The sequence below is a fragment of the Diplodia corticola genome, assembly GCF_001883845.1.
Source record: "Diplodia corticola strain CBS 112549 chromosome Unknown scaffold6, whole genome shotgun sequence".
Taxonomy (NCBI): domain Eukaryota; kingdom Fungi; phylum Ascomycota; class Dothideomycetes; order Botryosphaeriales; family Botryosphaeriaceae; genus Diplodia; species Diplodia corticola.
In genome coordinates, this window is record NW_017971485.1 from 1 (window position 1) to 23,907 (window position 23,907).

The 23,907-nt window shown below is 58.2% G+C and overlaps 11 protein-coding genes across 11 annotated transcripts; 5 read left to right on the top strand and 6 right to left on the bottom strand.

The window, feature by feature from the left end:
- Positions 1-261: 261 nt before the first annotated feature.
- Positions 262-2,175, bottom strand: BKCO1_60001 (release factor h-coupled family protein; the record flags this gene model as incomplete). Its single annotated transcript, XM_020277738.1, has 1 exon — positions 262-2,175. One exon carries the CDS (start codon positions 2,173-2,175, stop codon positions 262-264), a length of 1,914 nt encoding a protein of 637 aa, XP_020133906.1.
- An 845-nt stretch (positions 2,176-3,020) lies between these two features.
- BKCO1_60002 (peroxin 20) lies at positions 3,021-5,040 on the bottom strand (the record flags this gene model as incomplete). The annotated part of the gene is made up of 4 exons (XM_020277849.1): positions 3,021-3,161; positions 3,355-4,169; positions 4,218-4,863; positions 4,927-5,040. The coding sequence occupies 4 exons, from the start codon at positions 5,038-5,040 to the stop codon at positions 3,021-3,023; spliced, it is 1,716 nt and encodes a 571-aa protein (XP_020133905.1).
- A 326-nt stretch (positions 5,041-5,366) lies between these two features.
- BKCO1_60003 (wd40 repeat-like protein) lies at positions 5,367-6,591 on the top strand (the record flags this gene model as incomplete). Its single annotated transcript, XM_020277897.1, has 6 exons — positions 5,367-5,369; positions 5,419-5,457; positions 5,529-5,644; positions 5,721-5,751; positions 5,820-6,366; positions 6,428-6,591. The coding sequence occupies 6 exons, from the start codon at positions 5,367-5,369 to the stop codon at positions 6,589-6,591; spliced, it is 900 nt and encodes a 299-aa protein (XP_020133904.1).
- A 1,185-nt stretch (positions 6,592-7,776) lies between these two features.
- On the bottom strand, positions 7,777-9,401 carry BKCO1_60004 (uncharacterized protein; the record flags this gene model as incomplete). The annotated part of the gene is made up of 4 exons (XM_020277908.1): positions 7,777-8,247; positions 8,305-8,921; positions 8,985-9,279; positions 9,336-9,401. 4 exons carry the CDS (start codon positions 9,399-9,401, stop codon positions 7,777-7,779), a joined length of 1,449 nt encoding a protein of 482 aa, XP_020133803.1.
- A 500-nt stretch (positions 9,402-9,901) lies between these two features.
- On the bottom strand, positions 9,902-11,256 carry BKCO1_60005 (epoxide hydrolase; the record flags this gene model as incomplete). The annotated part of the gene is made up of 3 exons (XM_020277919.1): positions 9,902-10,071; positions 10,132-10,884; positions 10,932-11,256. 3 exons carry the CDS (start codon positions 11,254-11,256, stop codon positions 9,902-9,904), a joined length of 1,248 nt encoding a protein of 415 aa, XP_020133907.1.
- A 1,277-nt stretch (positions 11,257-12,533) lies between these two features.
- Positions 12,534-14,297, top strand: BKCO1_60006 (zinc finger protein; the record flags this gene model as incomplete). Its single annotated transcript, XM_020277930.1, has 1 exon — positions 12,534-14,297. The coding sequence occupies one exon, from the start codon at positions 12,534-12,536 to the stop codon at positions 14,295-14,297; it is 1,764 nt and encodes a 587-aa protein (XP_020133802.1).
- A 353-nt stretch (positions 14,298-14,650) lies between these two features.
- Positions 14,651-16,484, bottom strand: BKCO1_60007 (lariat debranching enzyme; the record flags this gene model as incomplete). Its single annotated transcript, XM_020277941.1, has 3 exons — positions 14,651-16,216; positions 16,272-16,373; positions 16,431-16,484. 3 exons carry the CDS (start codon positions 16,482-16,484, stop codon positions 14,651-14,653), a joined length of 1,722 nt encoding a protein of 573 aa, XP_020133801.1.
- A 177-nt stretch (positions 16,485-16,661) lies between these two features.
- BKCO1_60008 (rnase p rpr2 rpp21 snm1 subunit domain-containing protein) lies at positions 16,662-17,318 on the top strand (the record flags this gene model as incomplete). The annotated part of the gene is made up of 1 exon (XM_020277952.1): positions 16,662-17,318. The coding sequence occupies one exon, from the start codon at positions 16,662-16,664 to the stop codon at positions 17,316-17,318; it is 657 nt and encodes a 218-aa protein (XP_020133894.1).
- A 305-nt stretch (positions 17,319-17,623) lies between these two features.
- Positions 17,624-19,149, top strand: BKCO1_60009 (zinc finger protein zpr1; the record flags this gene model as incomplete). Its single annotated transcript, XM_020277963.1, has 2 exons — positions 17,624-17,773; positions 17,827-19,149. The coding sequence occupies 2 exons, from the start codon at positions 17,624-17,626 to the stop codon at positions 19,147-19,149; spliced, it is 1,473 nt and encodes a 490-aa protein (XP_020133893.1).
- A 1,128-nt stretch (positions 19,150-20,277) lies between these two features.
- BKCO1_600010 (traf-type zinc finger protein) lies at positions 20,278-22,147 on the bottom strand (the record flags this gene model as incomplete). Its single annotated transcript, XM_020277739.1, has 3 exons — positions 20,278-20,466; positions 20,604-21,383; positions 21,437-22,147. The coding sequence occupies 3 exons, from the start codon at positions 22,145-22,147 to the stop codon at positions 20,278-20,280; spliced, it is 1,680 nt and encodes a 559-aa protein (XP_020133780.1).
- Positions 22,148-22,592: 445 nt separating this feature from the next.
- BKCO1_600011 (snare complex subunit) lies at positions 22,593-23,556 on the top strand (the record flags this gene model as incomplete). The annotated part of the gene is made up of 2 exons (XM_020277750.1): positions 22,593-22,915; positions 22,968-23,556. The coding sequence occupies 2 exons, from the start codon at positions 22,593-22,595 to the stop codon at positions 23,554-23,556; spliced, it is 912 nt and encodes a 303-aa protein (XP_020133779.1).
- Between the last annotated feature and the right edge of the window lie 351 nt (positions 23,557-23,907).

The window sequence follows — 23,907 nt, forward strand, 5'->3', positions numbered from 1 at the left end:
GGGGGGGGATGAATGAGTGGTAGCAAAGGTCTACTCACAATGTGCAACTCGAACTAGATTTAGTGTTGTATCGATGTCAAAACTGAAGAAAAAGATTTCGAGCTCGAAGTGGTGTCTAGTGTGAGAGTTCTAACTCATAGTCAGCCTATGCCACCCTTTTTCCTGTCTACCACATCCGCTACTACGCAATGGCTCTATCTACTACACTTCGCAGCAATCACCGCTACGGGAAATTTTTCCACCTCAGATCTGCACCCACCCTTACTTACTCCTGACCTTATAACTGACCCTCGGCGCGCACCACCCCTTCACCTCCGCCGCCCCCGCCCTGACCAAATCCGCCGCCACGGCCCAAACATCCTTGTACGCCTCGGGCGCCTCCTCCCACACCAGCTGCTTCTCCTCACAAACGACCCACGTCCCCGCCCCCTTCTCAGCACCACTCCCAACCATCACCGCCGGCTCCTCGCCACCACCACCACCACCACCATCTCCACCATCCACCATCCTTCCCGCCACCTCCTTCTTCGCCGCCGCCGCCGCCGCCGCAGCAGCAGCAGCAGCGACCTTCCCAGGCCTCAGCAACGCGTCCGCGTCGCCGCGGTACTTGGCGCTCAAGCTCTGCAAGGCCTTCGCGCGGGACATGGCGCGGCCGGCGCCGTGCGCGAGCGAGAAGGCGTTGGCGGCGCCGGCCGCGTTGCGCGGCGAGAAGGTCGGCGCGAGGATGGCCGTCGGCGTGGCGCGGCTGCCCGGCAGCGGCAGCAAGGGGAGCGGGGCGAGCGAGTCCGGGTCCAGGGTGGGCGCGGCGCCTTTGCGGTGGATGTAGGCGTGCTGTCGACGACGACGTTGTTGGCCGTTTGTATTCGAGAGGCTGGGTGAGGCGGTTGCCGTGTCCAGGCCGGGAGCAGCGGAGGCGTCTACGTCGAGGGGCCACGGGACGCGCTGGACGTTGTTGTGCCAGATGTCGACGACTTTGCGCTCGAGCACCTTCTCGCGGGCCCGCTGGACGAGCTGTTTGAGGGCCGTCTCGTCCGTGGCGTCGACATCTTCGAGGTTGTTGCTGCCGAGCGCCCAGCGTTCATCGCCGGGCTCCAACACGGCGAGGAAGCGCAGGGCGATGAGGTCGCGGTTCGCCTTGGCCCACCTGCACGCGCGATCGTGCTCTTCCAAGTACCTGTCCGTCAGCCCCTCGCCCTCGCGCAGCGACTCGCGCTTCCCGTCGCCGGTGTACCGCTTCAGGACGTCGCCGCCATACCCCCTCGACCCCGAATGCACCAGCAACACCACCTCGCCCTCCCTCAGCCCGCCTTCCAGCCCCCCCTCCATCACCTTCTCCACGACCTGAATCTCCGCGAAATGGTTCCCCGCCCCGATCGTCCCCAAACTCCGATCCCACTCCCCGCCCGCCCTCCCCTCCTCACCTACCCACGCCTCTCTCTCCGCGGCGCCCCTCCACGGGCCTTCCAACCCCCTCAGCCGCTCCGCGACTTTCCTGCCCCCTTTCTCGCCGTCGACCTGCGCCGCCGACAGCGCCGTCCGGAACCACGCCATGCCGCACCCGATGTCGCCGCCGATCAGCGGCGGGTGCACCCAGCCGCGCGACACGAACGCCGCGCCGACGGGGAACTTGCTGCCGGGGTGCAAGTCCGGCTGCCCGACCGCGAGCGCGATGCCCGGGAGCAGCGTCTGCGCCGTGGCGTGGAGCTGGGCCAGCGCTTGCGCGTCGACGTGGGCGGAGTGCGCGAGGTTGGTGACGATGGCGGCGGCGGCGGCGTTGGTGCTGCTGCTACCGCTGTCGTCGTCATGTGCTTCGGGTTTCGACGACGACGACGACGACGACGACGACGACGCCTTGACGGTGCCGCCGACGAAGTCCTCGCCCGCCGACGCCAGGATGACGGCGTCGGACGTGCTCGTGGCGCGCGCCCAGTCGTCGGCGGTGACGAGTTCGCTGCCGGTGCGCGCGGCGAAGAAGCGCGCGCCTGGCGTGTTCGGCTTCTTCTTCGTCTTCTTGTTGAGCTTCAGGCGGAGCTTTGAGTGCGCCGACTTGAGCACGTGTGCGCGTATCGAGTCGGGCGCGTCCGGGTCCGCGGGCGAGTTGCTGGGGACGAGGATGATGGTTTTGGTGTTGCGGTTGCTGTTGAGCGCGACCGTAAGCCGCGTCGACGACGGCATCTTCGTCGTGGTGGTAGGAGTGGACGGGGTGGTTGCAGGGAAGCTGTTGATATCAGGTTCGTGTCAGGGTTGTGGTGGTGGGGTAAGAAGAAATGTTTTTTCTGTTGACGGCTGCAGTGCAGTAGGTGGAGGGCCACGAGCTATGTTATATAAACAAAGGTGCTTGTTAGTGTCGGGCGGGATCCGCTTTGCTCGAGGCCATGAAATGAATCATAGTGATGGTCTACAACAGATGAGGCGCAGTGTGGCTGAGTCACTCGCCGGATCCACAGAGCGTGGGGCGAAGTGCCATCATGGCGCAAACACCGTTTGACGTTGATCACAACGGCGATGTACAGGTGTTGACAAAACGTTAGATCAGAACTTGTGGGTTTGGCGTTGTGGAATTGCCCATCAATAGTCTTGTGCGATCCCTAGTCGCCAGAACGTATGCCACTCAACACCGTGGAATGCTTGCGCATATGAACCAAATTACAGGACGACATCATACCAACTGCCCATCTCTTCGGAAGAAGCACCCGTTCACATACGATCTTCCGCCGTCAACTGGCGGCAGCGGGCTAGGGTATCTTTCGGATGGGCGCGCTTCTCCCCAAACCGTCAATCAGCTTCTGTTCCCCATCCAACTGTCATATATGCGACAAGGAGACGGCTGTTCGAACCGGCCCGGCGGACCGGCAGCCACCGACCGCCTATCATCTTGCGCCATGCGGAGGAGGCGGTGGTAACAATGATGTACAGAATGTTCGTTGGATTCTTTTTGCATCATCACTGCCGCCTTGAAAAACTCCGTCTGGAACATCACTCTCGGAGAGCTGCTATCCAGAGGCAAAGGCGAAGAGTATTTAAGCGCGCAACTCACCAACGTCGTTACCATCGTTGCCATCTGTCGGTAGGGCTCCGGTCATGGTCCTGTTGCTGTCGTCGCCCCCATTGCGGCCGAGGTCCAGGTCTTGCTGGTTGGCTGGAATTGTCGATGGTGTGGTCTGTCATTGAGAGATAGAATGAGTCAGCGAGTGTTGTGTTGCATCGACAAACGGGACACCCAAAGACTTTGCAGGTCATGTGCTCCGCATGCGGAGAAGAGTGAAGGTGCTGCTGTGCCTCCTCTACTGAAGCGTCCAACATCCGGACATGTTCTCCTGCGGCTGACGAAAGGGGAGGAAGGGGTTCACTAACTTCGACTATCTTGTCTCCGTCGACACGGACTTCGTGATCCCGAAGTTGCCTCATTAAGGCCAGGAACCTGCTTTGCACGAATTTCTGACTCGTGTCGTGGGAGACGCTATCCACCAATTGGCCAGCCGTTCTCGCCAACTCTTCGTCATCATTGTTGAGGGGAGTCTGCTGCTGCTGCTGCTGCTGTTGCTCATGGACTGAATGCTGTAGAGGTTGGGGAGTCTCGTTAAGTACCATCTCGGGAGGATTCATGTTCCGGAGGAGCTCTTCCGGTCGCTGGTTCAAGGAGGACATCTCTGACCGGATGGTTGTTCGAATGTCTGTTGCCGTTATGGTGCTGCTCGCTACGACCGGAAAGAGTCTTGATTCGGTTCCTACGTCTGCCACGAGTTGGTTGAACTTTGCAGCTTCAAGTTGTTGCTTGTCTGCCGCGGATATGGAGTCCTGGTTCTGTAGAGAATTCTGGAACATCCTCAATCGTGCCGTCCTCAAACGGGGGTCCTCCTGCTCCCTGGCTTTCTGCGACTCCTCCGGATCAAAGTAGCGTGGATGATTGGCTTTGATCTGATCGCGAAGTCTTGCAGCTCTTGCTTTGAACATGAACTGTTCATCGTAGACGACGTCTTGTGAGTTTACCAGTTCGTCCAACACGCGCTCCAAGAGAGGGTCTGGCGGCAACCCCAGAAACGCTTTGGGTTCCAGTTTTTCCAGTGCACCTAAATAGAGTGATGCCAGACTGTGGTCGGGGGCAGAGGCGGGATCCCTCGTGTTGGCTCGTGGTAGATACTCGGTCATTTGATGGCGGCAGTACTCGTCTTGGATGATGGTCAGCCCAAGGGACTTCACTGCTGCGTAGTACTTACTGAAAGCATGCTCCTTCATGAACGCTAGAACAGTGTCGTCTTCCGGTGGGAGCAACATGTCCAAATCCGTCTCCCAATTTGACATTGCCGGTCTCTGAGGTGCTTCCTGCTGCACGGTCTGCGCCTCTGCTTGAGCTTCTGTTTCGGCGTGCAGCATTTCTGCCGCTGCCGCGTCGAATGCGCTGGCGAAAGCGGCATCGTCAAAGACCGGCTCCTTTTGCCTTGGCTGCTCGTTCATGCCCTGCTGAGCCATGAAAGGCTGCTGGTGGGCAAACTGGCCTGCACCATATCCCATCATGGGTGCGCCAGAATACATTGGCCTCGCAGGAGCCACCCCCGCCTGTGGGGCTGGCGATGCAGCCTGCTGCTGTTGGCGCATAAAGTCCTGGTGCCACGAAGCGGTGTGATTATGCTGCGACTGCATGTGCTGCTGCTGCTGCTGCATCGGCGGCGGAGAGGAAACGTGCATGCGCTGGAAGTCGGCAGCCCAGTCCGGCAGGGCGGCGGGGCCTGCGAAGTTCGGCGGAGGCGCATGTTGGGCGGGGAAGCGCTGGAAGGCTTCGGGTTGCGGAGGATGGCCAGCCTGGAAGGCCTCGAACTCAGGGTCTATCGCGCCAGCATGCTGGCCTGGTCCTGTCCTGAAATCCTAAACACCCAACGTTAGGTTCGGATGCCGGTTGCGGAGGCTCGGTGGAGCGAGCGCTCGTACCTGCTGCGGCGACTGGCGCGAGACCAGCCGGTCCTGCTGCAGAGTCCGATCAACGGACGAGTGTTTCTGGAAGTTCTGGAGCGCGTTGGAGGGTCCGCACAGAGCGTCCGCCATGGCAACAGCAACGTGTCTGGCGACGTAGGAGGGAGAAACTAGAATAGGACAAAGATGCGGGCAGCGTCGTCGTCAGAGTGGGAACAGGCCATGTGAACGCTCCGGCGGCAACAGGGTGCCTGGGTGCCTGGTCCCCGCATTGCGCCGAGGTAGGCCGGTGCCGTAGGTGGGTCAGCCTGTGGAGCCTGTGGAGCGACCGCGCGCTTGGCGTGTTTGCCCGCTTTGCACCCTGCCGCCGCCGCCGCCGCAGTGGCTCGGGCAGCTTCCACGTTTGACATTCCCGCCAGGCACTTATCACCACCAATTCCTCCTCGACCCCCGCAAACATGGTGAGATCTCCTTCAGAGGTCCCGCTAGAGCTCCGCTGATCATTTCCAGGCCCAAGTAATCCAGAATTCCGGTCACGATGACATGATTGTACGCCGCAGCTCCTCTCCGACCGCCGCTTCCGCAACGAACCTCCGCTAATTCGCCCTCTCGATGAACAGCACGATGCAGTCCTGGACTATTATGGCCGAAGGCTAGCCACCTGCTCCTCCGACAAGACCATCAAGATATTCGAGGTCGAGGGCGACAGCCACAGGCTCACGGACACGCTGAAGGGGTAAGCAACTAAGCAACCCGCCGCGGGATACCAGCAACAGCGAGGATGAACAGCGCATTGGCTAAGGCTAGCACAGACACGAGGGCGCAGTCTGGTGTGTCTCCTGGGTACATCTCCTTCCCGCTTCCCACGGTAGCGAGTCGCGACAACAGCTGACCGCCGCGCAAACGTACAGGCACACCCCAAGTACGGCAACATCCTCGCATCCGCCAGTTACGACGGCAAGGTCTTCATCTGGCGCGAGCAGAACGGCCAATGGCAGCGCGTGCACGTCTCGGAGCTGCACTCGGCCAGCGTGAACCTGGTGTCGTGGGCGCCGCACGACGCAGGCTGCGTGCTCGCGTGCGCCAGCAGCGACGGCAACGTGTCCGTCCTCGAATTCCGCGACGGCGCCTGGGCACACCAGATCCTGCCCGCCCACGGCCTGGGCGTCAACGCTGTCTCGTGGGCCCCTAGCATCGCCCCCGGCGCCGTCGCCAGTGCCCAGCAGGGCTCCAACGCCCCGCTGCGCCGCTTCGTCACCGGCGGCAGCGACTGCCTGGTCAAGGTTTGGGAGTGGAACGCCGACGCGAGCACCTACACCTGTACCAGCCAGCTGTCAGGCCACACCGACTGGGTGCGCGACGTCGCGTGGTCGCCGACGGTGCTGTCTAAGGCCTACATCGCCTCCGCGTCGCAGGATAAGACCGTCAAGATCTGGACCAGCACGAACCCTTCGCTCGGTATGAAAGCCCCCCATTTCGCTCACAGGTCGGCGTTTGCTAATGATGATTCTTTGTGCAGGCGACTGGCAGCAGACCACCCTGAACTTCGATGGTGTTGCCTGGCGCGCGAGCTGGAGCTTGAGCGGCAACGTTCTGGCTATCAGCACTAGCGACAACAAGGTCACTTTGTGGAAGGAGAAGCTGACCGGCGGCTGGGAGTGCATCAAGACGATTACGGAATGAACGATCGAGTCCCCATACTAAGCTCGTAGCATCGACAATGATTGAAAAAAGGCGACCCTTTCTGCTCTACCGAAATGCTGTCTTACCAGTGGATATCCTTCAGGATAATATCAGAAGGAGTTTATCGAGTGTAAGGGAAAGCCAAAAAGCGCACCTGGCGGGATGGTTCGGGGAAGCAGAACGCTTTTGATGGCGGGAGTGGAGCCAGGACACAAGTGGTCTTGACGTTCGCATACCCAAACATGCACCTTTCCCCTTTTTGTTCAGAGCAGAGTTATCGGATGACGAATATAATGTCTGGCGCGGTACATGCGTCAGTTTATCGCGCTTCTTGCTCTCCGAAGCATTCTGCACGTATGTCCCTACTTGTATGGGAGCCCGCAAGTCTGCGTGCCCCTCCTCTTGGTAACGGTCATTGTTCTTACAACGACGGTTGTCACCTCATATTTCAACTCATCAAAGTACCCAATGTGTTCAAGTTCCAGTGAGACTTTTCTCTTTCATTCATTTCTACGAATGCAAAAAAGTAGTGATCCAGAAAGCAGCACCATTGGCAAATACCAGCAGTGAGGCTGTCTACCCATCCCTTTCCCTTTTTGAAACCATTTCGCCCCGGTTAAACCAAAAAGAAACCTCGGAAAGATGATTAAGGAAAGAAAGAAACCACTAATGCACCGCCTCCATCCGATACTTATCAATACTCGATGACAGTCGCAAAAGAAAATGAAAAGGGAACTGGGGAAGGGTCTCTGGCGCCACCCTATGCCCAGTCCATAAAGCCCCAATCGATCGAACCCCACGTGAGGGGCGATGCCGAATCCCAATTGCAAGTGAAACTTGAACGCAAAAGGGTGGTGGAGAGAGAGGAATTAGGAAACCGTTCGCCAAACGCAATTGATAATGAATGTGGGAGTACCGTTGCGCAAGAAAAACAAAGAAAGGAAAGAAGGGGCCAAACGCCCGAGCTAAAGGAGTGTCAAGGTCGGAGAACTAGATGTGCTGAGAAGCTACCTGAGCAGGCCAAAGAAGAACCCTATGAATGCATTTATCGGAATCAAAATCTTTCAATATAAGGAGAGATGGCAGGTCGTCCGCGATTAGAGGATGGGATGGGTTTTTGCTCTTGCCGACGTTCCGGTCGAAAGAGTAGAGGTACGTCTCTGGTGTCCTTGGGAATTCCATGGCTCAAGGGTGGTGAAAATCGCAGCCGATGCGATCACAGGCAGCGTCAGTGTTCCAGAAGATGAAAGGGCCGGTGTACACCTCGCGATTCGGAACGGGGCTCTCGGGGCTCCACCAACGACCAAGCATGATCCGGCCGCCGGGGAGCACGACACCCTCATAAGCCCACAGTGCGTTGCTGTCCCAACCGCCATTGCCGTCCTCAAAGTATTTCATCATGGTCATGCGCTTCCATCCAGAAATTCCGTGCTGATTGGGGAGCTCGTTCAGCCAGCCGGCGGCATCGAAGTCTTCATCGTCGTAGCCGACGGCCTGAAAGCGCTGGTTGAAGCGTTGGAACTGGAAGTCCTCGCCAGAACGACGCTGAGCACGGGTACGAGGGGGCTGGTCGTTGGAGGTGATGGACTTCAGGTGGTGCTCGAACACATCAGGCCAATGGAAGTTGGTACTGTCAGGGAAGGTGATGTTCATGGTCTGCACATACAAATTCAGCTTGGTAATGTTACTGCGTTGTGGAATCGGATTGCATACCTGAATCGCGGCCTCGCCGTGGTCAACGTTGCGATCAATGAGGACTCTTTCCTGGCGAATACCAGAGCGAATCTGCTTCATCTCTTCGCGATCCAAGTAAGAGTAAGTGCCCTTCCAGTGGACACCCAAGTTCGCAGGTCCATTGTGGAGAGGACCTTGCCAGTAGGAAGGCTTTTCAGACGCCGCAAGGCTGTTGAAAGGGTCAAAGAGAGTGTTCTCATCAGACTTCCCGATGTGGAACTTGAAGAAGTTCATGACGTGAAGAACCCACTCCATGTTGATCATAGTCTTGTTGTAGCCTCCAAAGATGGGAGCGGTTTTGATGGTGGCGTATGCCCAAACCTGTGAGTCCTCGAACCCATAGATGTTTCCAGGGTGCTTGAGGATCGTAGGCGCGCACATGAGCTGAACAGCGGCAAGGGCATGGCTGTACTTGTTCGTTGCCGGATCGCAGTTACCGTTCGCCTTGTGGTTCCTGGTGGGACGAGGCCGGAACAGGTGCTCGATGAGGCCCGAGCGACCGACGAACGTCTTGAACACCTCTATGTTGTGGCAGGTGATTTTCGACTCACCGCTGTCGTACACCCGACGGACCGTGGAAGGGCCATTGTAGGAGTCTAGCAGAGACGTGTCAGTATGGAGAGGGAGCAGAAGTGAGAGGAGGATCGAGAATATCTAACCGTTGAGAAGTCCAGCGACGAGCCTCAGAGTCTCTTTTTCCTTCTTCGTGTTGCCGATCCTGAAGCGGGTGGGGTGAAAGAGGAGCCTGGCGCGCTTCTGGTACAGCTCGCGGAGCAGGGCCTTGTAGCCTGGCGAGCTGGTCTCAAAGCCCGAGGGAGGATCGTACAACGCATGGAACCTCTTGAACCATAGAGAATCGCCATCATCAATGGCATCCCTGATGGCACGGCATGAGGCGCGAAGGTTGGCCAAGTCCTTGTCGTACTCAATGTAGAAGGCGATTTGCTGATTGAGCTGCGAGTGACGGTCAGCGGTGGTGTTGGCTGTGAGCCAGTGTGGGCAAGACTCACCTCCACTGGCAGGATCTGGAAGGCCTTGGGCTTCGCCGCGATGCACTGCTCGTAGGCGGTGGCCATGGGTGCGAGCGGTGCTGGGTTAGATGCGTGGAGGCGGGATGCAAGAAGGCGGGGACGCGATGGGATGTTTCGGGGATAAGGGCTGGTGTTGTAGAAGGAAGGAGGGGCTTGCTCGTGGGATGAGGGAGGATTTATGGGTGAGAGCTGGGCCGGATGGTCGCGTGCGGTGGTGAGAGGAGGACAATAGGACTGCCGCTCAGCTGCGCAGCTGGGGCATCCACAGAGGCCTCACTCGGCGATGCAACCCAGCCGTTAGGACGAAGTCTGGGCCGCCCGTAATCTTTCCCGAGCGGTCCCTTCCCTCATCGCCAACGGGTTGCGCACGTCACTGCCCCGCCGGGAACCAGACACCGCGACCTCACATGCACCCTCACCTCAGAAGAAACGTCGGCCGCGCGCGCCCACTATAGCATCATTGACTCGCAGGAACAATAGCACTACACGCACGTGCAGCCGCAGCAAAAGCCCCGGCGCCCGAGCACACCGGACATGGCATCGGACTACAGACGCGCACGCGCACCCCGATCGTAGCCGCTCCGGCCCTTTACGATCTTGTAGCAAGGCCCGGCTTTCGAGAACATCTGCTGCAAGTCACCGACGATGACGTCCGGAGTCTCCCACGCCGCGAAGTGTCCTCCCCGCGGACTCTCGCTCTCGTACACCACCGGGCCTGTTGCGCATTAGCCCAGCTGTTGACACACGATGCACACAATGGACTACGTGGCCTTACCCAATGTCCGGGCCCACGTCTTTGGCGGCACAGTGAGCTCCTTTGGAAACCACGCGAGGCCGAGCTTGACGTTCGGAACCCACTGCTCGACGCGTAATCTGTTTGGAATCACCGTGGCCTTGGGCGAGTCGTGGATGGTTTCATAGTAGATGCGTACACTGGCAGCAGGACCCGCGGCGGAGAACCAATAGATGCTGATCCAAGTCAGGATCTCGTCGTCTGTCCACGCATAACTGTCAGTCCAGTCGTGCAGCTTCTCATAGATCCACGCGAGGAGAGCAACCGGGGAGTCGGCAAGCGCATATCCGATCGTCTGCGGTTTGGTCCTTTGTTGCAAATTGTAGCCAGCTCCTTCGGCCTGGAACCACGCAGAGCGCTCAAGCCCGGTTTTCTCGGCATCCGTGTACGCGAAAAGCTTGTGCTGCAGCGCAAGCAGAGGGTTCTTCTTCCACTCTGGAGCATTGGCCTTGATGAGGTTGACGTGGCTTGCTTTGCAAGACTCAGGGTACAGGATGCCAATGGCCCTGGTGATGAAGAAGCCCCAGTCTCCACCTTGGGTCACATATTCATCGTACCCAAGCTGTTTCATCAGCTTGTGACAAGCCTCTGCGTAGTGCTGCAGAGAGAACCCTGGCTCTTTGATGCCAGAGGAAAAGCCAAAGTTGGGAAGAGAGGGAGCGACCACGTCGAAAGCAGGTGCGCCTGACTTCAGCAGTGGCAGCAGCCTCAAGACTTCAATGAAGGAGCCCGGCCCTTGAGCGTGTCAGAGCAGTACACTTGAGATATTGCGGGTGTCATACAGCCATGTACGAACAGAAGTGGAACTGCCTTTTCCGAGTTGCTCTTTTGGTGCACAAAGTGCATGTCGATGGGCCTGAAGCCTTCGACCTCGACTTGCGCCATGAAGTTGGGCAGTTCATTTAGCCTCGCCTCATGAGTCCTCCAGTCATATCCGTCCTGCCAACGTGCGGCAAGTCTCTTCACATCAGCCAGTGGAGCACCATACTGCCACTCGTTGGGCGCCTCAAGCTCATCCGGCAAGGTAGCAGCGGAAAGTTTGTTCTTCAGAGCCTCAAGCGCCTCGTCGGGTACGCTGATGTTGAAAGCCGATGGCGATGGAGACATGATGGTGAGGTTGAGGGTCCAGAAATCGAGGTGAGTAACTTGACGCCACGCAAGACTTGTTCTTCACCAGGTGTCAGACAAGAGGTGAGGTGTAAGAAATGTGAGGAGCGGGGTGTTCCGTTACCTCGGCTTAGTGCATGACGAAGGATTAAGTTACACCAACGTCACGCCCTTACTACCAATCGGTCCTCCGGATTTGCCGCAAGGTTACCTATCACCAATGGCCGTCGGACGTCACATCGAGTTTTCCTGCTGGGCTGGTCGACATTACTGAGAAGTCCGCGTTGCTAATCTTTGGCCGAGAGCCGCGTCGTCATATACACTGTTATTTACCCCGGATATAAGATATCTAATAGAATGCGCTGGCCATGCTAGAGAGGAATCAGCGGGTGGCTTTACGCTAGCCTAAACCCAGCACGTTGACGCCTCTAATTTAGGCCATTGCGCAAAACCGACTATACGCCATGCGGTTGGAGTCTCTTGATTGCTATCCGGGGTATTTACTTTTCTAATGGGCGAATACGTACTGGCAATCCACCGTCAAGAATGTCAACAAGCACATTCTGATTAGCGATGGACCGGGCTAGATGAGTCGCATTCATCTTCAAGGTCTCTGCCAGGAATTTGCGACTGATAGTCTTAGCTTGACTGATGTTGTTTCCGCTGAGGGTACGTCTCCTCCAATGTATCGATGGCAAACTATGGATGCTAATTGCAGATATGTAGGCACCGTTCCTGTCGCCGCATACACATTGAATCACGATATTGAGCCAATCAAAAGACATACTCCAAGATTTTCCTGATATCGAACGGGATTGGCGCAGAACTGAAAGCGAGTTCACTCAGTCTTTGATGGAAGGTAGCCTAATGGAGAGCAATTTCCAGCGCATGTAAGACGTGTAAAAGCTCCCAAATAGAAGCTCAACTACGTCATGCATGCGGCATCTGCCGATAATTAGCCGCACTTGTCCATCGGTTCGGTGCTTCGGCTTTTTCTTCTCCTGCGCCACGTCCAACAACGCTCCGCAGGCGCTTGTATGCACTTGAGTCACCTGTTTAGAAGTTTAAGCGCCCTACAATTGCTCCCTGCAGGCTTGGAGAGTAGTTGAACTTGTTAAAACCTTGCGCTCACCGCTAAGGCTGCCTGGAATCCTTCCTGTACAGTCATAATTCGACGCAGTCCCTGGTCCTTGTCAAAAATCAGACACCCACCGTTGCGGTCACTTCTAACTTTCTACGTTTCCAACCCAGACTGTGCCCCAGGGCGTCTCCAGACAATGGCACAACACCAGGATGACGAGCTCATGGCGGATTTCATCCCGCTGAGCACTGGAGATGATGCTCCAGCCGAGATGGATCCCCGGCCACACCAATCAGCGCTGAGAGATCACTTCCACGAAATGCACCCAGACATCGAGATGATGGAACACAAGTGCGTGTGCGGCCGTTACTTCAAAGAGCTAAGGAACATGCGAAGTCACCAAAAGGCCACCGGCCACGGCGCCTGTGTGTGCGGGGAGAACTTCTCCAGCTATCCGGAGCTGCACCGCCACCGCTACGAGGGGACGCATTCTGTGCGGTGCACCTGCGACAAGATCTTCGGCTCCATGCAGCATCTGTTCTCGCACCAACGCCTGGAGAATCACTCGGGGTACCGCGACACGAAGAAGGGGTCCCTCAAGTGGACCGCCATGGAGAGCATCACGCTCAATGAAGTCCTGTGTCCCTGCGGGGGGCAGATCCTGGATGACGAGAGCAGCAACAACAACGAAGAGCCAGAACAGCCACTCCAGTGTGACGCATGCCGCCGCGTCTTCCGGGACGAGTACGGCCCCGCACGCGACACGTACGAGCCGTCAACCAGCGTTTTCAACTGCGTAAACTGCGACCTGGACTTCGACACGTGGGGCGAAATGTGGCGGCACCAGCTCTACCTGCACCACCCGTGCATCGCTTGCCACCGCATCTACGTCTGCGAGACACGGCTGATGGCGCATCAGCGGGCGACGGGCCACTGCCACTGCACCGCCTGCGATCAGCACTTCATGACGCCCGACCGCCTGCGCCAGCACCTCCTCGAGTACCACAAGCTGCCGCGCGCCGAAGTCTTCCAAGACGCCGGCGACGAACGCCCACTGCTCCTCGACGACCCCTCCTCCTCCACGCCCGTCTTCAAAGGCGGTTTCAAGAGCGGCAAGAACTTCCTGCACATCGACCTCCGCTGCCGCGTTTGCGGCTGCGACTTTACCTCGCCCAAGACGCTGCACGACCACCGCACGCGCGGCTGGCATGACCCCTTCACCGCCATCACCTGCCCCTTCGCCGGCAACGGCGGCCCGTGCGAAGTTGAGGAGGAGGATCAAGCAAGAGAAGGCGGAGGAGGAGGAGGCAGCAAAGAGAAGAAGAGCTTCCCCAGCGTGTCGGCGCTGCTGCACCACCTGGAGACGGCGCGATGCGGGTCGGGCATCTCGCTGGCGGAGCTCAACGACGCACTGCGCGGGCCCGCCCGCCTCGAGGCCTGCGTGCTGCCCGAGCACCGTTTCCGCGCGACGCCGCGCGACCCCTGCGCCGGCGCGCTGTCAGACCGCGAGATCCAGGCCGTGTGCGATCGAGTGGTGGCAGATTCGTCTCCCTCAGACGTCCCCGTCGGTGGTGACGACAACAACACCGACAATAATCCCAACAACACCCTCCCCAAGAAACCCAAGCTCCGCTGCCCCTTCTGCCCCGCCTCCATCTGGAAGACGTTCCCCACCAAGGCCCAACTGAAAGCCCACCTCACGCACTACAACCACACGCCGCGCTTCCTGCAGTTCCCCGACTCGGTCGCGCTGCCGCCGACAAAGTCGCGGCGGAAGACCGACTTCAACGCGTGGAGCGGGCTGGCGCATTCCCTCGAGACGCTTCTGTGCGCGGGCGAAGTCGAGGGCGTGCAGCAGGCGCTGGACGTCATCGAGGAGGCGCTGGCGGCGCTGGGGAGGATGGCGGCAGAGGCGAGGGGGGAGTATGGGGAGGCGGAGGCGGATATGGTGGTCGATTGATTGATTGATGTCGTTGACAAATTGTTTTTTTTTCTTCTCACCCCTTTCGGGGGTACCTGGCGTGTGGTGGTTGGTCATGACAACAGGCGTTCTTATACCTTCTTCGCAAGATACAGTTGTCGGCTCTGTTCGAATTACATAAGTCCTCATTCATTTTCCTTCATTCCCATAGCTTTTCTCACCCTTCGAGCGTGAAGCATGACTGTCTCCGGATGTCACGAACCAAAGGTGTTTTGCTTATTTTTCTCTCGCTTGCCTTATGGATATCTCTCGTTAATGCTGCCCCCTCCTTCGCCGAATATCAGTATGAAGTGCTTGGCTCCAAAGAGTATACCGACCCAGCCAAACAGACTTTATCCTCCACCACGCCACTTGCCGCGGCTGCCTCTGCCTCCGCCTCCACGGCCACGGCCACGGCCCCTACCACCGCCGCCACCAGCAAAGCCGCGGCCGCTTCGGCCTCTGTAGGCACCTGCATCCTCATCTTTCCGCGGACCCCTCGCCATGCGCTCAGCCCTTTCCTCTGCCGTCGCGTCAAACGGAATCGGGATTTGCATCATCTCGCAGAAAGTCTTGGTGTGCGGGTTGGTATACTCCATCGGCTGACCGTCGACGTGCGGGCCGAAGGCGGCATCGTAGACCGGTGCGGTTTGGACGAAGTCCTCCGGAATGGTCATCTTGCCCGGCTTGACGATGTTTTCCTCAACCCACGCCTCTTCTTGCTCGATCAAAGGACGGTAGTGCGCTTCGCCTTGATCACGGGGAACGGTGGCGTCAGGATCACCAAATACGAAATCTTTTGCGAAAACGCGGGTGATGGCGAGCCACTCCTTGTCGTACTCCAGGTGGAGTGGACGCTGATAAGTAGCGTCTGTGGGCTGCACACTGATGGGTTCGATCTCGAGAACTTGGAGAAAGTCGCGCCTGGGAAGGCACTTGTCCAGTGCCAGGAACTTCGTGGTCTCGTTCTTGATATCTTCGGGAAAGGGCAGTCCGGCTGGCTTAGGATGTTCGGGATGAGGAGCGAAGGATGCGGGAAGCTGTGCAATCAAATCCCCTGGTACTTCTGCCGGAGTATCTTGAGCAGACGTAGCGGCGGCCGGACCGGTCTCGACGTCTTCCAGTCCGAGGTCGATTTCATCTGTGTTCACCTGAGCAGCTGTGCTAGGCGACTTGTCAACGGCTGGTTTGGGTTCCGTTTGCTGGATTTCCGCGTCGTCGTCCATGTCTAGGTCAATCTCATCCTCGTTCTTTTGCGGGCTGACTTCGACTTCCGGCTCCTTAGGTGCACTAGGTGCACTAGCGGAGGCCTCATTGGCGACACCGTTCTTGTGGTCGACAATTGCGGGATACTTGATGTGAAGATGCGCGCTGAACCAGTGGGAAGGTCGCAAGCGGTCCAATACATACTTGGCAGCGACACTGCCCAGTTGCCCATTGTTTGCATCCACCTCAAACTGGTCCTTCTTTCTCCACAGCCATTTGTAGTTGCCCATCCACTCAACACCTCTCGGCCAATCGTGGCTCAAGCCAACGTCGACCTGCGTCCTGAGCTGCAACAATTTCCGGGTGTCGTACTCGCGGACGTGATAGGCGCTCTTGGTGTCATTGAAGGAATAGGGAAGGCGCTCATGGTGCGGCTTGTTGTAGTTGTAGCCTTTCCATATCCCTGACAGGCCAGCAATCCTCAGCGGGCCTAGGCGGAGGACATTCGCAGCACCCATGTAGTAGATTTTGGGAGCAGCCCAGCCACCGTAGTACAGCTCGGACAGGTGGTTGCTCGCCTCATGGTTGCCGGCAATGAAGATTGTAAGGTAGGGCGCCGTGCGTTGTCCGGAGTAGTATTCGTGGAAGTCGCCAATCTCGCGGTACTTTTTGGGCACTGACATGCAGTTCAGGTCGTAGGCGTTGCGGACTGCCTGTGAGCGTGAGTTACGTTTGGCTGTCTCAGTCTAGACGAGAGAGCGACTGTACCTGGAAATCACCGCCAATAATGAGAAGATCGACGCCAGGCCAGGCCTTGGCTTCGCACGCCTTTGCGACCGAAGCGTAGATTGAGTGAAGAGTGCCATGGCCCTGCGCAGCTTGTTAGAGTCTTGCGTTTGCACCAAGAGAGTGCGGGCGAATACTTACACACCCTTCTACTGCGATGCGCAGGCCTCCTCGCACGAGAAGGTCGGTCGCCATTTTTGCAGCTGCGGATGGGGAGAGGAAGGTGGTGGCGGAGGAGAGAAGGCGCGGGGCGGAAGGTAGTTGGACGCGACGCGCAGCACGTGCGCGCGCGTTCCTCGCCCGTCGCTTGAAAGATCAGCCCTGCAAACCCACGTCTTCTTCTCCGACGCGCAACCGTCATCGGACGTCACCATGGATCGGACAGCGGCAGAAGCAAGAGACCTCTCTGCAAGGCTCAAACACCTCGATGGAGCGGCTCACGTCTTGGCCCTTGCCTCCCCGGAAACCTCGTCTTTTCTGGAATCCCAATACAGCCACCTCCTGGCAGAGAACGACCTTAATCCGCCAGAGTCCCGGACGAGGGAGGTCTGCGGTGCTTGTGGCACCATTCTCATTCCCGGGATTTTATGCACGGTAACGCAGGAGCAGGCCCGGCCGCGCAAGCCCAAGGAGAAAGGCAGCAAGGTTCAGAAGCCCGAGCCATCGGAGGCTGGCAAATGCTACAAGATGAAAACCTATTCATGCCTTCGCTGCTCGAGCAAAACACGGCTGCAGGTTCCATCGAGCAAGACACGCATGGGCGCGCGGAAGCCGGCGAAGGCTACAGCGGTGGCGATGCCGCCCCTGACAACGGCAGCATGCACACAGACTCAAGCTGTGGAATCGGGTGCTGCAGTCCCAGCTGTGGCGCCGGCGAGCCCTGCGCCTGCGGCAGCCAATGTCAGCAGTAAGAAAAGAGCGAAAGCGCGAAAAGGAGGCCTCCAGGCACTGCTTGCCAACAGCAAGAAGGAGACAAAACCGGCCAATGGCTTTGGCCTTGATCTGATGGATCTCATGCGCAGCGACTGATCGGCGGTCGGCTCGGATGCCAATGATCCTCATCCTGTGTAGGGCTGAGGCACGGATGGCAGCGCACGGTCCACGGCCGCGGGGCAAATCTTCGTCACTCGCCGCCGCCTACTTTTTTTCGAGCAGCTTCTGCCGACTAAGCAACCACCGCACCCCCACATCCTCTGACTATTCGTTGCGCAAATACTTCGCCGCCAGCCACGCGAATCGCCGCTCCTACGAATTTCCTGCGCACCTTGTTTCGCGCCATATCCACAGCCACCGGCCTTCAACGAACCGCCAGCCCCAAGCACAACCCTACAACCATGTCGGTCCCAGGCATGAGTCTGGCAAAGGACCTCTTCGAGGACATGGGCCGCAAGGTCCAGGACGCTGCCTCCACCATGACCGAGGATGGCGAGCCCACCAAGGTCGTTGAGGAAATCGAGAGTTTGTGCATGAACTGCCATGACGATGTCAGTCTTCCAAGAAAGAGTGCGCGCACAGGAAAATGCTAACCGCACAATAGGGTACCACCAAGCTCCTCCTCACTCGGATTCCTTTCTTCAAGGAGATCGTCATCATGTCTTTCGACTGCCCGCACTGCGGCTTCAAGAACGCCGAAATCCAACCTGCCGGAGAGATCCAGCCCCGCGGCGCCAAATACCTTCTCAAGGTCGAGACCGACGACGATCTCAACCGCCAGGTTGTCAAGAGCGACACTTGCATTTTCAGAATCGAGGATATTGATCTGGAGATCCCTCCAGGCCGCGGCCAACTGAGCAACGTAGAGGGTATTCTGAGAATGGTTCAGCAGGATCTCGATCAGAAGCAGGAGGAGCGGAGACAGGTGGTGCCTGAGGTTGCGGTCAAGATCCAGGAGGTCATGGACAATCTGCGCATGATGTACCTGGGCGAAAAGTTCCCCTTCACCATCACCGTCGACGACCCTGCTGGCAACTCGTGGGTTGAACCTTCAGTCGGCGAGACCGGCGCCAAGTTCTCGAAGCACGAGTACGCAAGAACACCCGAGCAGAACACTGCCCTCGGCCTGGCTCCCAATGCCGAAGCTTCTGGCCCAGTTGAGGCACCCGAGCCCGCCATGCGCCCCGAATACCAAGCTACGCAGATGTACCCTCAGGCGCCTGAGCGCCCCATGGTCAACAACGTCGATGACGAGGACATTGTTGAGAACCAGGTCTACTCGTTCCCTGCCAGCTGCCCTGGCTGCACCAAGCCCTGCACCACCAATATGAAGATGGTCAACATTCCCTACTTCAAGCAGGTCGTCCTGATGTCCACCGTCTGCGAACACTGCGGCTACCGCAGCAATGAGGTCAAGACCGGCGGTGAGGTCCCCGAGCAGGGCCGCCGCATTACCCTCTCCGTGAGCTGCAAGGAGGACCTCTCGCGCGACATTCTCAAGTCCGAGTCGTGCGCGATGAACTGCCCAGAGCTCAGCCTGCTCGTCGAACCCGGCACCATGGGTGGCCGCTTCACCACCGTGGAGGGCCTCCTCACCAACATCCGCAAGGACCTGCGCAGCAACCTTTTCGGCGACTCGGAAGAGAAGCACGACTCGGTCGACCCCGCCGCCCGCGCCAAGTGGGATGCCTTCTTCACCCAGCTCGACGATGCTATCGAGGGTCGCATCAAGTTCACCATCGTCCTGTCTGATCCGCTCGCCAGCAGCTACGTCCAGTCTTTCTCCGCCCCTGAGCCCGATGCGCAGATGAAGGTTGAGGACTACGAGCGCACCGCCGAGGAGGAGGAGGACCTTGGCCTGCGGGACATGAAGACCGAGGGCTATGAGGAGGATCACAAAGAGGAGAAGACGGAGGAGCAGACTTGATTGGAAACAGGAAGAGAAAGAGGAAAGGAAAGGGTCTGAAATATATCGATGGTTGAACATACAGGCGTTTGGAAGACAATGATTGTAAATCTGACTGATGCGATGAGAGACATGGGGTTTCACCGCGAACCCTGGGAAAAAGCAGCGTATCAATGATGGAGGAAAGAAGAAACGAGCAGTGGCCTGACATTTTCGAATTTCTTTTTTATGTTTTTTTTTTTTGGCTTGGATACCAGGGTATCACAGTTTAGCATAGACTTTGAGACACGGAAGGGAACGGACGACAGAGAAGGAGGAAGGGAGCAAAAAGCTAATATTTTCCCTTCTTACTTTGTGCACACTTGGACGTTTTTGAATCATGCACATGCTTGACATGGCACTCTCTTTCTTCTTTCCAACTTTTCTTTCTTCTGCCTCACCTTCCGCCCACGCATCCCGCCTCCTCCCGATGGAATGTAGGGTGAAGCGAGAGAGTCTGGATCGCTCTCCACCTTGCATGTCCCCTGAGAAGGTTACTTCTTATGCATGCATGCAAAGTTGCATGCATGCAAGAGGGACAAAGGCGAAGGCGCAGCTTGCGCGCGATCCACATAGCGCAGATCCAAAGTTTACAAACACACTGACTGAAGCGGTGTGTCCCGTCTCCTGCCAAATATCGTTGCATTGCGGGGCCCGTCGTCACACATGCACGCAGCTTGCCACGCACGAACCACAAAGTCAAAAGAGGTTGACATGATAGATCCCAATTCTCGGGGAGGTTTTTTGTGAACATTTGTGTTTTGTCTGTCTGTGTGTGAAGCCCGCGAGAGCTTGTTTTTGTAGAAAATTCGGTCTACTGGTTGGTTTTGCTTCAGAAACTTCATGGCAAAAAAAAAGAAAAAAGACTCTCTTCTTCAGTTGATGACCCTCAGATCCCCCTTCCAGAAGGGGTGGTTGGAGGGAAAAAGAAAAAAATGGAAAAGGAGCACAACCCAATCTACTCTCAAGACGCCAAGTTCCCGGTTGTCTCCTCCATAGTATTGCCCCAAGTTCGCCGGTTGACCCCGTCAAGCGCCCCAGTCCGCCAGTATTGCGCCCATGGTTGGAGCAAACAAAGAAGAAAAGAATCAGAAAGAAGATGGAACCCGTTTACTGGTGCTGACGTTGGAGTTCCGTGAGCCGCGAGAAGCGAGCACCATCGGACTGGTAGCACGCGGCAGAGAAATGGCCGTCACTGTTCTCGCGACGAGCCGAAGGGCCAGGACTGAGATGGCCACCACCAGTAGAGCCTCCATGACGGGAATCATAACGAGCACCATACCGATACTGATAGTCTCCCTAGCACAGCGTGTTTAGATGTGTTACATTAAAATGAAAAGTAAAAACGGAAAAGAAAACGCAAATGGGGATATGAGAATTCAGCATGGCTTTCATAATTTCGTGCCTTGGCGAGTTGAATCGCTCAACCGACGTACCGGACGTGTGGAGGAAGAGGATGCAGCGGGGGCGTTAGTGGGAACAAGTGGAGAAAGTGTGCCGCGGGAGCTGGCGCCGGCGGTAGCAGTCGAGCCAGCAGCAGCGCCTGCAGTAGTGTTGGAAGTGGAACCGCCAGTGGCATTCGCAGCTGCGTTGGCACGCATCTGGGTGAGGGCATGAAGACGGGCATTGATGAGCCACTGTTGCTGACTACGCATGGCACCAAGGGCGGCATCGGTGCGAGCCATGTCGGTGTTGATACGAAGGACCTCGTTGTGGAGCTGAATGTTGGTGCGGGCCTCGACCTCGGCGATCATGTTGCTCAGGCGTGAAATCTCGTTGCGCAAGGACTCGTGCTGCGCAATCATGTCCTGGTTGTTGGCATCTGCAAGATTGTTGAGGTTGAGGTCATTAGCACCAGGGACCTCGTAGGCGGTAGCTCCTGGAGGGAGGGCGACCATGGCTTGCAGCGCATTGAGGCCCTGCTCAAGGCACGACACCTGGCGACGAAGCTGGCTGTTCTCAGCCTCAAGATCTTCCTCACGCGTCTTCATACGCTGCAGGACGGGCAGCATCTTGGCGATTGTACAACCGCGTTTGTGTTCGTCCATCTGATCCCTCTGGCAGTTGTGGTCGCATCCAAAGTCCAGGGCAGGGCAGTTGATGATTGCTTTAGGGCAGATGTTTGAGCGGTGCACTTCCATCTCTTTGCGAACAACCTCGGAGCTGCAGTCACGGCACTCGTCCATGCGGAAAGGGCAAGCCTTGAGGTGGTGCGCCTTCAGTAGAGCCTAGTTAGCCAAGGTAAGAAGCGGGGGGACAGTTTCCTCACCTCAAGTGCGATGACCATGACGGTCTCCTCACAGTACTCGCAGTTGACATAGCTGTGCAGACATTCCTTGTCCAGATCCTTGGCCATCACAGGATGGGAGCATGCACGAGCAGGACACTCGACCAGACGGTATTCGCAGGCGAAGTCGACATGGTCCTGGGCCTCACAGCGCTGGCCCTGCCAGTCGCAACCCTCGGCCTTGTTCGGGCACTTGACGAGCAGCTCGTCCAGCATGTTGGTAATGATTCTCGAGACTGCGCGCGGCTCGGTGTCCATGTTAAGTTCGCGGCGACAGGTCGGGCAGCGGGCGCCACTGCCGGGATAGCTGAAGGACTGGCCGACGGCGTAGCGAATGTGGTTGCTCAGACATGCGTCGCAGAAAGTGTGTTCGCAGAGCAGACGCTTGGGGTCGACAAACGGCTCCATGCAGATCAGACAGCACAGGTTCTTGTCGCAGGGCGAAACGAGCTCGAGCTGGTGGAATTCGACGGGTTTGGCGAAGCGGCTCTTTTGGGGCTGGGAAGCGAAGGCGCGGAGCTCCAGCGGCGAGGGCGCGCTGGGCGGGCCGCCGATGATCAGCTCGGGCTGGCGGTCCATGGTGTTCAGGTTGCGGGCGGTGATGTCGGCGTCGGGAGTCAGCGCGGTGCTGGCCTGGAGGAGCGGCGTGTCGGCGCGGCTGGAGGCGCTGGATCGACGGCTGTCATCGGCCATGTCAGGCTGGCGTGTCGGAGTGGGAGCGAGCGGGTGGACCGTCACAGCAGCGGCGTCGACTTTGGCCGGCACCTGGGCATTATATGCGGGCGGGCGGTGACAGGGTCGCACGAGCGAGGAATGCGTCTGGTCGAGTAGTGTCTTGCTGGAACTCGACGAGCTGCTGCGGGCGGGTGAATCCGGGGCTAGCGCAGGCCGCCCGTGCGCATCCCCGACGTCTCACAGCGGGCGGGCGGCGCCGCGCAACGACAGCCTGAGCAACGCGCCTGCGAAGCCCTGCGAGCCGCCGATTCTGCTGCAACATTCCAACCGTCCCGCATCCGCGCCATCGCCCTCCTTCTCCCACCACACTGCCGAGCCCAGGCCCCAGCCCGCAATCCCGCTGCCGCTGCTGCTGCCGCTGCCACTGCCGCTGCCACTGCCGTCCCCGCGCTCCGCAGCCACAATGGCCATGGCCAACCCAGCCCAGCTGCTGCTCCTTGCAGACCACATCAAGCTGTCGCTCCTGGAGCGCCAGCGCGCCGTGTCTTTGAACCTGTCGCCCAACTCGCAAGATGGTCAGATCTCGCGCTCGCTCGAGTCGCTCTCCTCCGGCATCGACGCCTTGGACGCCCAGCTTTCCCAGAACCCGGACGAGTCCGTCACCCGCCGCACCTCCACCACCACCACAGCCTCCACCCTCCCAGCACCATGGCACCGCCTCTCTTCGCCCACCCTCCCCCCCGTGATGCACACTCCCTACGTTCCACGCAAGCCACCACCACGACCGTTACTTGCCGGACGAGCCGCCCTGCTGACCCCCAGCCTCTCTCTATCACAGATCCCTTCAAGACCAAGTTTCGCGCCTGCGCGCGCAGTATGACGATCTGTCGGCGCAATTCAGCACCACAGGCGGCGACAGCGCCGCCGCCACCCTCTCCTCGCCAAACGACCCTGCGCTCTCCGCGGACTTCGCCGCCGCGAGCTCGCAGAAGCCCGCGCGCACGACCAACAAGAAAGCCGTCCGCTTCACCGACGCAGACGACGACGATGACGACGTGAACCGCGCCGCCCTTTTCCCTTACCGCGACGACCCGGACGAAGAGCGCGCCGACCACTCGGAGCTGTCGAATCAGCAGATCCACGAGTACCACCAGCAGGTCATCTCGCAGCAGGACGAGCAGCTCGACCGGCTGGGCGAGAGCATCGGCCGCCAGCGCGAGCTGTCGATCCAGATCGGCGACGAGCTCGAGGGCCACGTCCTGCTGCTCGACGAGGTAGACGAGGGTGTCGACCGCCACCAGAGCCAGCTCGACCGCGCCGGCAAGCGCCTCGCCAAGGTCGGACGCCGCGCGCGCGAGAACTGGAGCATGACCCTGATCGTAGTCTTGATCGTGATTCTGGTCTTGTTGATCGTCATTACCAAATGATTTTTCCCTCTTGTTCTTTTTGAATGGAAGTAATCGCTGCGCTATTCTATTTCTTATGTAGCGCTTTCCAGGAGGCTTCTTCTTCTTCTTCTTCTTTTTTTTTTTTTGCGCGCGTGCTATTCAGATGTAGAGGTCTGATAGACGACGGATGCTGGTCCTTCTGACAGACCATGCACCGGGAATTTCGTTTTCCTCTTGTTGAATAGTCCAGACCGGTCGGAGGCAGATGTGGGATTGACGCACCTCAAACAATTGGGGCATCTGATTGTCGTCCTCTTTCGTTTCCTCTCTTTCCTTTACTAGTCTTGCTACTTTTACTCGTTTTTGGCATGGGGTATGGCGTTCAAACGG